Source organism: Bos grunniens, chromosome 27, assembly GCF_055505025.1.
Source record: "Bos grunniens cultivar Pamir isolate PY7600 chromosome 27, Bosgru_T2T1.0, whole genome shotgun sequence".
In the NCBI taxonomy this organism is placed as follows: Eukaryota; Metazoa; Chordata; class Mammalia; order Artiodactyla; family Bovidae; genus Bos; species Bos grunniens.
The window spans coordinates 7244091-7255479 of record NC_141191.1 but is presented as its reverse complement, the minus strand read 5'-3'; the positions used below and the strand labels follow the sequence as shown (position 1 = coordinate 7255479).

Genomic DNA, 11389 nt, shown 5'->3' with positions numbered 1-11389 from the left:
GGCTGGGGAGCGGGTAAGCAAAGGTTCAGCAAGAAGTCTGTGCCCCTGCCAGGGGAAACAGGCAAGTCTGTGCCCCTTGCCACACCCCTGCCCATCAGCTGAACTGACTGCCAGGAAGAAGCTTCTTGTTAAAAGGGCAGCAGGAAAGCTTTTTCTGGGGTTTTCCCCAGCCTCATTAGCATAAGAGTGACTGACCCTGCTTTGTGCCATAAAGGCCACTCCCATGACACACAGGGAAGAGGATCAGTTAACCAGTTCCTAATAACCAAATCCACAGCCAGCCCAGAATTCGTCCCGGAACCTGGGACCTTTATAAAGCGGCAAGCGCAGTGTCTTCTCCAGCATCAGCCGCAGAGCTCGGGACGCCAGCATGAGGCTCCATCACCTGCTCCTCGCGCTCCTCTTCCTGGTCCTGTCTGCTTGGTCAGGTGAGCTCGTGGGAGCCCCGGAGGGAGCCGTGGGCTCTCTCTCCTGTTTCTACCTCCTTCTGTCCTGCTACCCCCATCTACACGTGGTCAGACTAAACCCACCATATTTGATGCTCCTGAGAAGCCAGCGCTGAGTCCTTAGTAGCGAGAGGGGTCTGAGAAGGGCCCTGCAAAATTCCTGGCTGTTTCTAAGCCACTCTAGCGAGTCCGAGCTTCTGAGCCCATCTCCTCATTGGTTTCATGAGGAGGAAACAGAAGATGCCTCTGTTAAGTGACTCTTATTTTTTTCTTTTTCATAAAACCAAGAAATTTGATTTTGTCCCATGACAGAAGCACAGAATGTCGCTTTATAAATCTTTCTATCCGAAGGGTAGCGGCTCTGGGCGACCAGAGAAGTCCAGAGGTAAGTCAGGCCAAGCCTGGGCTTTGGGAGCTGCCCTTGGGACGCTCCGTGCTGAGTCTCTTCAGCAGGAAAGTCCTCCAGGACACGTCGCTGATGATGAGACCCTCGCTCCACAGCTGGGAGGCAGCACATCCAAAGCAGTGTGCAGGATCGGCTGTCTGATTTTCATCTTACCCTTGATATTTCCGGAAATGGGATGAAAATATGTAGGAAGGAAGGAGGGAGGGAGGGAGAGAGGGAGAGGATGCAGAGACTGAGACCTGAGACAACTGATTAGATGTCAAAATCAAGTTGAAATTCCCTTGTCTGATCAGTGTTGTTTATGACTGTAACCCAACTCTTAGCACAGTGGCAGGGAGAGAGGACAGGGGTGTAAGGAAGACGGCCTCTCAGTGCCTGGGGCCTGGGTTCAATCCCTCGAGGGGGAACTAGAGAGGGACCAGAGGTGCCTTGTGGTCAAGAGGAAAAAGGCCTGTGAGGAAGACGGGAAGGCCCCTGGTCAGGCGTGTGAGAGGACGGGAAGGCCGCTGATCGGGAGGAAACCACAAAGGGAGGAGGAGAGGGGCTGACTGGCCCCAGCGCTGAGAGCGTTCTGAGTCAGTAGAGACGATGATACAAAACTTTTTTTTCTGAACCATTGTCACTGTCAGCTGTAAGTTGCTTTGAGAGTAAGTTCTCTTTAAACAGTTCTTACACTTTCAGCTGCATCTTTTCCTCCTATCTCAGCTCCACTACTTGACTGACTCCATGAGTCGGAAAACTAAACAGTGAAAATAGACCCCTGTGGGCCGCTTCTGACTCCTGGCGGGAAGGTGGATGTAGCAGAGCTTCCTGGTCTTTGCCCTCGTGGTGGAGCTGACCCCGCACACAACCCGAGTCCTCACACCCCAGTCCCTCAGCCTGTGGTTCTGGAAACGTGAGGGTCCACCAGAGCCTGGGCAGGGTCAGCGTCTGTCTGCAAACTGGTCCACAGCGTCCTGGACTCACATCTTGTTGTCACGAGGCCATGTCCGCATCTCAGCACAGAAAGCCCCAGGGCCTCGCTCAGAGGGGACACAGCTGGCCTTCTCGAGATGCCGCTTTCCTGCTGACACGTTTTTCCCTCTCTGTTCTCTTTTTAGGATTTACTCAAGGAGTAGGAAATCCTCTAAGCTGTGGTAGGAATAAAGGCATCTGTGTGCCGATCAGGTGTCCTGGAAAAATGAAACAGATTGGCACCTGTGTCGGGCGGGCAGTAAAATGCTGCAGAAAGAAGTAAAAGAAGGCCAAGACACAGCCGGGATCGATGCCCAGTCAGAAACTGCGCCCTTCGACAGAGCATCTAAAATTTAAACCAGAATAAATTTTGTTCAAAGTTAAAGAATCTTGCCCACTGGTCATTGAGGTTGTTGTGTGGTGTCTGATCCCAAATGAATTCCGAAATCCCTGACGATGCTCTCTGAGCTCTCCACGCGAACCATCGGGGAATCGTGGTGGGGTGCTCTGTGCTCCCAGGGGTGTGACCCCCTGTTCCTTGGGGGCCTGACCTTCCCCAGCCCCTATGTCTCCTGTCCTTCCTGCTTCCCAGCCCAGGGCACCCTGTCCTGCCCCACGTCTCCCCTCAAACGTGCACCCCAGGGGTCCAGAATCACCAGCACACCAGTCCCATAGGAAAGCCCCCGCCCCCGCTCCAGGAGGAAACCCCCCTCCTCTGTCCCCCTGCAGCCCTCACTTCCATTTGGTTTGTGCTTCTTACTCCTGCCTTGTGCGCACGTGGATACACTTCTGATTCCCTTTTGGGCTGTAAGATCTCTATAGGCATGGACTTGTCCTATTCCTGTAAGTGCTGGGCATTGAGACGAGACATTGCTTCACAAATTGTCATCAACTGAATGACAGAGTTGACATGGACAAAGCATGTCTCTCTGTGTGTACATGATATGATGCAACTAGATGCTATGGAAAAACAAGTCCTGTGGAAAGCACAATTCAGTGAAGACAACACAGCACAGGACACAGAGACCGCAGGGGGCAGGGCGAGCATGCTGACCTCAGCCTGCTTGCAGTTTCTTCAGAGGGTTTGCTAGTTAAACCAAGAGCCTTGCTGGTGCACGCTGTATGTGTGAGCAGCTCTTTGGTCTTTGCATTAATTCTTCCCTCAGTGCAAGCTGAGGTCACCATGGGGATGGTGTTAGAAGACAGGGCCTTTGGGAGGTGATTTGGTGATGAGGGTGGGACCCTCCTGGGTGGAATGAGGGCCTTTATGAAAGAGACTCCAGAGAGATAGCTCACCCCTTGTGCCCTCTGAGGACACAAGGAGAAGACCACCACCCACCAGCCACCTGCTCTGTCTTGATCGTGGAGCTCCCAGCCTCCAAAACTGAGAAGTAAGTGTCTGTTGTTAGTAAGCCACTTATTACAATACCACATGTAAAATAGATAGCCAGCAGGAATTTGCTGTGTGATTCAGGGAACTCAAACAGGGGCTCTGAGACCAGCTAGAAGGGTGGGATGGGGAAGGAGATGGGACAAGTTTCGGGAGGGAGAGGACATGGGTGAACCCATGGATGATTCTTGTTTTTCTATGACAGAAAACCACGAAACTCTGTAAAGCAATCACCCTTCAGTTAAAAAACAAAGTGCAAAAAAAGAGCCACCTGGCCTATGGTGTTTCTGTTTCAGTAGCCTGAAAGGGCAGACACATGACAAGTGAGAATTACAGCACAGGTGAATTAAGGTACCTAATCATTTGGCCTTAAGATAGGGAAATGATGTGGAGTATCTGGCTGTGCCCAATGTCATCTCATTACAAGGAGCCTTAGACGTGGAGGAGGGATGCAGACCAGTGTCAGAGATGCACGCTGAGAGGCTAAACCAGCCCCGGCTCACACTGATGTAGAGAGACCATAAGCCAAGGAGGGCAGGCAGCTTCTAAGTGTGAGAAGGAAGGAAGCCTCCAGAAGGAACGGCATCCTGCTGACACCGTGATTTGAAGCCAGTGAGACCCATTTGGGACTTTGGATCCTCAGAACCACAATAACAAGTATGTGTTCCTTTAAGCCACGTAGTTTGTGGCAATTTGCTACAGCTGCCACAGGAAATCAATACAGCAGTAGCTTAAAATCATGCCTTAAGCCTAAAATTAGCAGCTCAAAAGAGACAAATCTGTGTGTGTTTAATGCAGGAAAAAAATGATAACAGCTGTCAACATTTTACTCAACTTTATATTTCTTTTTTCACAGAAATGCCCATGGTGCATCTGCCAAACCTTTTTCATCTCAAAGGTTGTATTTGGGACTCAGTCTTACACCTCATATATCTTGTATCCCTTTTATCCTTTATTTTTAGTTTGTTTTATTATCATGGAACATTTATCTGCCATTAAGTGTGGTTTGGTGGTACTGTTTATATTAAATTTTTATCATGTTCTTTGTTGGGATTTCAGTTTTTAATTTCTACTTAATTTTAGGTTGCATTCTTGTATCTGTTGATGTTTTATTGCCATAACATTTCTGGGTGTCATGTTGGACTCCTGCATGGGAGGAATGCTCCTGTCATTTCAGCACCGGGAAGATGATGGCTTTCCCATGTGACTCATGAACCAAATGGGCTCATGCTCTGGTCCAAGGCAGTCTTTCCACCTGGGTCCTGGGTCTCATTTCTCATGCTTACTCAGGGGTGAGACCCAAACTGTCTCTACCTCTTGCCCCCGTCTAGTGCAGCTACAAAAACTAAAAGCAGGGGCTTCCTTGGTGGTCCAGTGGTTAAAACTCCAGCTGCCAATGCAAGGGGCATGGGTTCATCCCTGGTCAGGGAACTAAGATCTCATATGCTAAAGTTCAGTTCAGTTGCCCAGTCATATCCAACTCTTTGCGACCTCAAGGACTATAGCACGCCAGGCCTCCCTGTTCATCAATAACTCCCGGAGGTACTCAAACTCATGTCCATCAAGTCAGTGATGCCATCCAACCATCTCATCCTCTGTCATCCCCTTCTCCTCCCACCTTCAATCTTTCCCAGCATCAGGGTCTTTTCAAATGAGTTACTTCTTCCCAACAGGTGGCCGAAGTATTAGAGTTTCAGCTTCAGCATCAGTCCTTCCAATGAATATTCAGGACTGATTTCCTTTAGGATGGACTGGTTGGATCTCTTTGCAGTCTAAGGGACTCTCAAGAGTCTTCTCCAACACCACAGTTCAATGGCATCAATCCTTCAGTGCTCAGCTTTCATTATAGTCCAACTCTCACATCCATACATGACTACAGGAAAAACCATAGCTTTGACTAGATGGACCTTTGTTGGCAAAGTAATGTCTCTGCTTTTTAATAAGCTTTCTAGGTTGGTCATAGCTTTTCTTACAAGGAGCAAGCGTCTTTTAATTTCATGGCTGCAATCACCATCTGCAGTGATTTTGGAGCCTAAAAAATAAAGTTATCTATTGCTTCCACTGTTTCCCCATCTATTTGCCATGAAATGATGGTATCAGATGCCATGATCTTAGTTTTTTGAATGTCAAGTTTTAAGTCAGCTTTTTCCACTCTCCAGTTTCATCTTCATCAAGAGGTTTTTTAGTTCCTCTTCACTTTCTGCCATAAGGGTGGTATCATCTGCAATCTGAGGTTATTGATATTTCTCCCAGCAATCCTGATCCAGCTTGTGTTTCATCCAATCTGGCATTTCACATGATGAACTCTGCACAGAAGTTAAATAAGCAGGGTGACAATATACAGCCTTGATTTACTACTTTCCCAGTTGGAACCAATCTGTTTTTCCATGTCTGGTTCTAACTGTTGCTTCTTGAGCTGCATACAGGTTTTGCAGGAGGCAGGTCAGGTGGTCCATCTCCTTCAGAATTTTCCACAGTTTATTGTGATCCACACAGTCAAAGGCTTTAGCATAGTCAATGAAGCAGAAGTAGATGTTTTCTGGAAATGTCTTGCTTTTGCTATGGTCCAACAGATCCTAGCAATTTGATCTCTGGTTCCTCTGCCTTTTCTAAATCTAGCTTGTACATATGGAAGCTCTCAGTTCATGTACTGTTGAAGCCTAACTTGAAGGATTTTGAGCATTACTTTGCTAGCAATCAACAGTCTGCATTGATAACTAAGTTTCTTCTTTTCAGAAGACTAACCTATTATGCAAACTACATCTGTACCTGTTGCCCTCTAACTCTGCAGGAGCCACACTCTGCATCTATGATTCCTTAACTTATTCTAGCCATGTCCTGATACTTAACTGTATGGCATCATAAACCTCCCCTTGTAGTTTGGTTCCTCTCTTTTCTCTATTTTAACCTCATGCTGATGCTTAACTTTATGGTGCACTCTCTTTGGAAGCCACCCCATAGTGGTTTGCTTTCACCCTTTTGTATTACAGGAAGAAAGTCACCAGGAAATCCCCAAAGGACAATGGACCCAAGCACCGGGACCAAATGCCACACCCAAATACCTAGCTACCTGACACTGGCCTAGTGACTGTTTCCAAACAGTGCAAAAAGAGAGAATTCAGGACCCCTACACCTTTTGTCCCGTATCTCCAACCCTTGACTGTGAGCCCCGACTGTTTGATCCCCTGGATTCCCGATGGAGGGGACACAGTGTCCTTGAGGCAGGAACCTATTGTGTTCTCCCTTCTGTCGGCTTAAGGGTTAAAGCCATCTTTCTGTTTGCCCCAAACTCTGTCTCTGCAAATTTTATTTGGCTCCAGTGAGCAGAGAAAACCAAGATTTCGGTGACAACAATGCCATCGAGTCTGGCTGGTCCCCCACCTCTCCGCCAGGATGACTCCTGCCAACAGGGATCAGGAGGCATCCTGTGTGACCTCACTCACCCCTTCCTCCGCCCTTTGTTGACCTGGCCGATAATCGTGTAGCCATGGACAGGGGCTCCCAGGTGTCTCTGCTGCAGTCCACCTGAGAAGGGCAGAGGAGCCAACTGCAAGATAGGTTTCCAGGAGAGAGAGAGAGACATCTGTGGTTGAAGAAGGGGTGGGAATAGATGCATAACATTTAGGGAGTCAGTGTAATGGATCACTTTCAGTATAAAAGTACAAGAGAGAAATGCGGCCAATTGCCTGTAGTCTATACTTTCTTTTCTATTATTATAAAAGTACTGTTGCTGGGGCCAAGGAAGTAAAACCCTCACAGCTATTCTATAGAATTAAGTAAGACTTATTTAAACAGCTTCCTACAAACACATACTCTATTTTTAGGTTGATGTCACTAAACTAAAATAGATCTTCACTTAGTGAAAGATTCAAATGCTGATCAAAAGATTAAAAGTGAAAACATTTTATTGCTAAGTTGCCTCAGGAGAGAGAGAAAAACGTCAGAACATATAGTTCAGGTAAGATGGAAGAGAGGTAGTGAGGGAAGGCTAGAGACCATGACGTATTATGACCTGCTTTGACCTGTTATGTTGGGAGTGGGTCAGTGGGTGCTTGTGCTCGGGAACACTTTGGGATAAAGCAACTTAATGGGCTCTCTCCAGACCCTCAAAACCCTAAGGATTATGCCCAAGCCTTCCTTTCTTTTCTCCTTCCCTCCCTCATTCCCTCCATTCATCCATTTATTCATTCACCTATATGTTGACGCTTCCATACTAGTATGTATTCGTAGGAAAAAATGTTTGACTACCTGCTCTATGCCAGGCACTGTTCTAGGTGCTGAGACTGTGAAATAATAAAACAGGACTTGTTATTTTGGAGACTTACATATAAAGAAAAAGAGAGGTATGAACACTGTAAAGCAAAACCAAGTGGAGAGAAGAAAGACATGGAGAAAAATATCAATGATTTACATGGTATGCATGTGTGCTAAGTCACTTCAGTTGCATCCAACTCTTTGTGACCCCATGGACTGTTGCCCACCAGGCTCCTCTGTCCATGGGATTCTCCAGGCCAGGATACTGGAGTGGGTTGCCATTCCCTTCTCCAGGGGATCTTCCCAACCCAGGGAACAAAACTGCATCTCCTGCATTGGCAGGTGGGGCTGTTTGTCACTAGGGCCACCTGAGAAGCCCCTTATCTGGTATCCTTTGGTGCTTTTCACTCAAGAATACATTGATGAATTACCTCTATTAAGAAATACTGTAGCCCATAAAGCCTCACCTGATTGTGGTCTATGCAAGAGCTTGCTTAGGATGGATCAATTCTTTCTGTGAAGGTAGCAAAAAAAAAAAATGTTGAGAGTGAAAAAAGACCATTTTAATTTCCAAAATTCCTTCTCATTTTTCGATTGTGAAAGGTGTATGTATGTTGGCTTGTTGTTGTTCAGTCAATCAGTCGTGTCCAACTCTTTGCGACCCCATGGATGAGGTTGTTTATTCTGAAAGGAGAAGTGGACAGATGCAGAGACATGAAAGAAAGGTGAAAAAAAGAAATGAATAATTTTCTAACAGAATTCAATGTTTAATGATTTTTCCCCCAAAAGTGCACCAAACCTCAGAGCCATAAGCAGAAGTGAGAATCAATGTGGAAACCCTGACTTCTTGCAAACCTCTTCCTTTACAACAGCAAACACTTGGACCATGTGTCCATCGATGAAACATCCTCAAATTGGGCCCAGGCCCAGTTGAACATCTCTGGAAGGATAAAAGCACTTTCTTTCCAGCTGAAGTTTTCAAACTCTCTCCCAGATCGCCTGCCCCGATTCAGGTGTGCCACCAGACACTGGTTCTACCTGGAATTCTGAAAACTCCTTTCCCATCATGAAGCTACTGTACCTTCTCTTCCTCTTACTTGTGTGTCTTATCCAGACAACATCGGGTTAAGTGGCAGATGCAACTGGTCAGGTGATATGGTGGATGACCTTGGAGCCTAGAGTAGGGAAGGTCAAGTTGATTCATCCCATCCAGTGATGTGCTAAAAGGAATAATATCAAATCTGAGAGAAGCATAGCATATGTGACATGCTCCATTTTACAAATAATGAAAGAGAAGCTTAAAGAAGTGAAAAATAGCCTCCCAAGATTGCCCTTAACTAGTTGGTGGTAAACCCATAAATTGTAATGGTGATAGAAAACATTTACAGGGGACTTTACGGCTTACGAATCATTTCCATGTGACTAACAGTAACACTAATAATAATAGTAAATAATGTTGACCACTTCCTTTTTAACCAAAACAACGAAACTTTTAATGTCTTATCCCAAATATATTCTTCATAGCAATATTTATGGGGTAGGCCATTTTACAAGATGGGATTAAGAAATGAAGTAATTAGTTTAAAGGAGTGCAGATTGAGTGTAGGGAGCACTTTAACTCAAGCCCAAGAGGGTTTGACTCCAAAGACCTTGTTTTTATTAACTATTCAACAATCCCAGAAAACTAATGTACTTACTGAATTACATAAAATCAACAAATACTTTAGCTCAAGTGTGATCTGTGCATCACTCGGGACATACTTATCCTACAAGGTTATGTGTTGCTCACCAGCAATCCAAGCTAAACTGGGGGTCCTGCATTTTCCCTGCAGCCCTCCTCAGGTGACAGCATGCTCCAGGCTGTGCTGTGGTGACAGCACCTCCAGATCTTAGCATCTTAAAAGATCAAAAGTTAATTCTTGCTTAAATTTCGCCAACCTGGGAGGGCCCGGGTGCTCTAATGAGACTCCCCGACCCCCGAGGAGGAGCCACCACCGTGGGTGCTGCTGGTCCTGAGTCCAAGCAAAGTGCTCTCAGGACTGTCGTGCTGGCAATTAAGGGCCCCAGCCCTGAAGGGAAACGTCAGTTCGTCTCAGAATTCATTAACCAAGTAGGTCCAGTTGTGTAGTCCCTCAGTTGTGGTCCACTCTTTGCAACCCCATGGACTGTCGCTCACCAGGCTCCTCTGTCCATGGGATTCTCTAGGCAAGGATACTGGAGTGTGTTGCCATTCCCTTCTCCAGGAGATCTTTCTGACCCAGGGATAGAACCTTCATCTCCTATGTCTCCTGCATTGGTAGGCGGATTCTTTACTACTGAGCCGTCAGGGAAGCCCAGGGGAAGCCCCATAGACCCTGTTTAAATGAATGAGCACGATCACCTTCCTATAGGACAATTTATGGCCCCTACTTAGTTCTTACTATAATTTAAAAAAATGTGGAAAAACATTCTAAGCTTGTAGGTCACACCAAACCAAGGAGAGTACCAGTTGTGTCCCTGTGGACTCTAATTTGGAGTTCCTTGCTATACAAGATGAATTCTGGTAGCTTTAGTTACATATGCCTTATTTATTTGTTTTTTTTTTCACCTCTCCTTCCTTTATAGGGAAAGCAAAAAAGAAAAAACCTTGAATGTGAGAAAATGGGTGGTGCCTGCAAGTATCAGAACACCCACGGGTGTGTCATCCTGCCTGGAGAATGCAAGAGTCGGAAGAAACACTGTTGCAGAGTCTAGTTTCAGCATTGGAGCATCCACAGCAGCAGGAACCCCACCACTGAGTCCTGTTTAAAAAGAGCCACTGCTCACTCGGGTCCTGTGGGGTCTTTCTGAGTGCATGAGGTCATGAACTGGATGGGAAGATTTCAGTTGGAAGTCTGGCCACACCACTCGTTAGCTGATTAACTCTGGACAGGCCTTGCCTTTCCTAGGTCTCAGTCTCTGCTCCTGTGACTGTTGAAATGGATGTTCTCCACAACCTAATTTGTTGGTGGTGGTGGGGTTTAGTTGCTAAATCATGTCCGACTCTTCTGTGACCCCATGGACTGAGTCCCAGGCTCCTCAGTCCGTGCGATTTTCCTGGCAAGGATACTGGAGTGGGTTGTCCTTTCCTTTTTCAGGAGATCTTTCTGACCCAGGGATCAAGCCCACATCTCCTGTGTCTCCTGCATTGGCAGGCAGAGTCTTTAGCACTGAGCCCCAGGAAAGCCAACCTGTTAATCTGTCTACAAATGTATGGCCTGAGGGAAAGAGCTTTGAGTGTGTGTGTGTGCGTGTTATAGTATGAAAAGTCACCGAGGTTTTGTGTCCCTTTGTGGAAGGACGTCTGTGTTTCCACTGGCATATGGGTTTCCACGTGGTCAACATGTGCTTAACGTCACAAGAGACAGCAAACTGCTTTCTGAAGCAGCTGTGGTCGCTGCTGATAATCTCAGTGGCCTCTGAGTTTCCAGTCTCTTCATGTTCCCATCCCTCGTCACACCTCCATGTAAAATTTTCAGTGTTTCTCTGTTAAAAGGAAGAAGGACAAATTCTCTAGTGTCTCAGATCCTTCACCTGTTGGCCATACTTTCTCGAGTTTCATCTTATCTCAGCCTGGTTCGCATACTAACCCCTGACACAGTGGCAGTTGTCTTTCTGGCGTATTGTGTTCTCCTTACACTGAAACACACTTACGCTACTTGTCCTCCGACTTTCCCTGCCTGATTTGTACTCGCTTTTTATAGTCTCAGCTCACACATGGCCTTCACTGGGAAGACATCCTTCATTCACCCAACTTGTGTAAGAGAAGAGACTTTGGTTCCATGGCCTCAGCTACCAGTACAGTTTCTAGCACACAGTAGGTGTTCAATAGATGCTGACAGAATAGTCGATGAATAAAGAAAATGATAGAATGAGGCTTCAGCTTTCCAATGTAATTCAGGGATGATCCATTAAATGTGA

At 46.4% G+C, this 11389-nt stretch overlaps 1 protein-coding gene across 1 annotated transcript; it reads left to right on the top strand.

Moving 5' to 3' along the window:
• The first annotated feature begins 271 nt into the window (after positions 1 to 271).
• Positions 272 to 2194, top strand: LOC147343439 (tracheal antimicrobial peptide). The gene is made up of 2 exons (XM_086380756.1): positions 272 to 428; positions 1953 to 2194. Exons 1-2 carry the CDS (start codon positions 371 to 373, stop codon positions 2087 to 2089), a joined length of 195 nt encoding a protein of 64 aa, XP_086236882.1. The 5' UTR covers positions 272 to 370; the 3' UTR covers positions 2090 to 2194.
• Positions 2195 to 11389: the final 9195 nt, after the last annotated feature.

Bases quoted from the DNA above. Each gene is read 5' to 3' on its own strand.
- LOC147343439 (XM_086380756.1), top strand. From the start codon at position 371: ATGAGGCTCCATCACCTGCTCCTCGCGCTCCTCTTCCTGGTCCTGTCT. The intron at 429-1,952 runs GTGAGCTCGTGG...TTCTCTTTTTAG, and splicing joins GGTCCTGTCTGCTTGGTCAG to GATTTACTCAAGGAGTAGGA.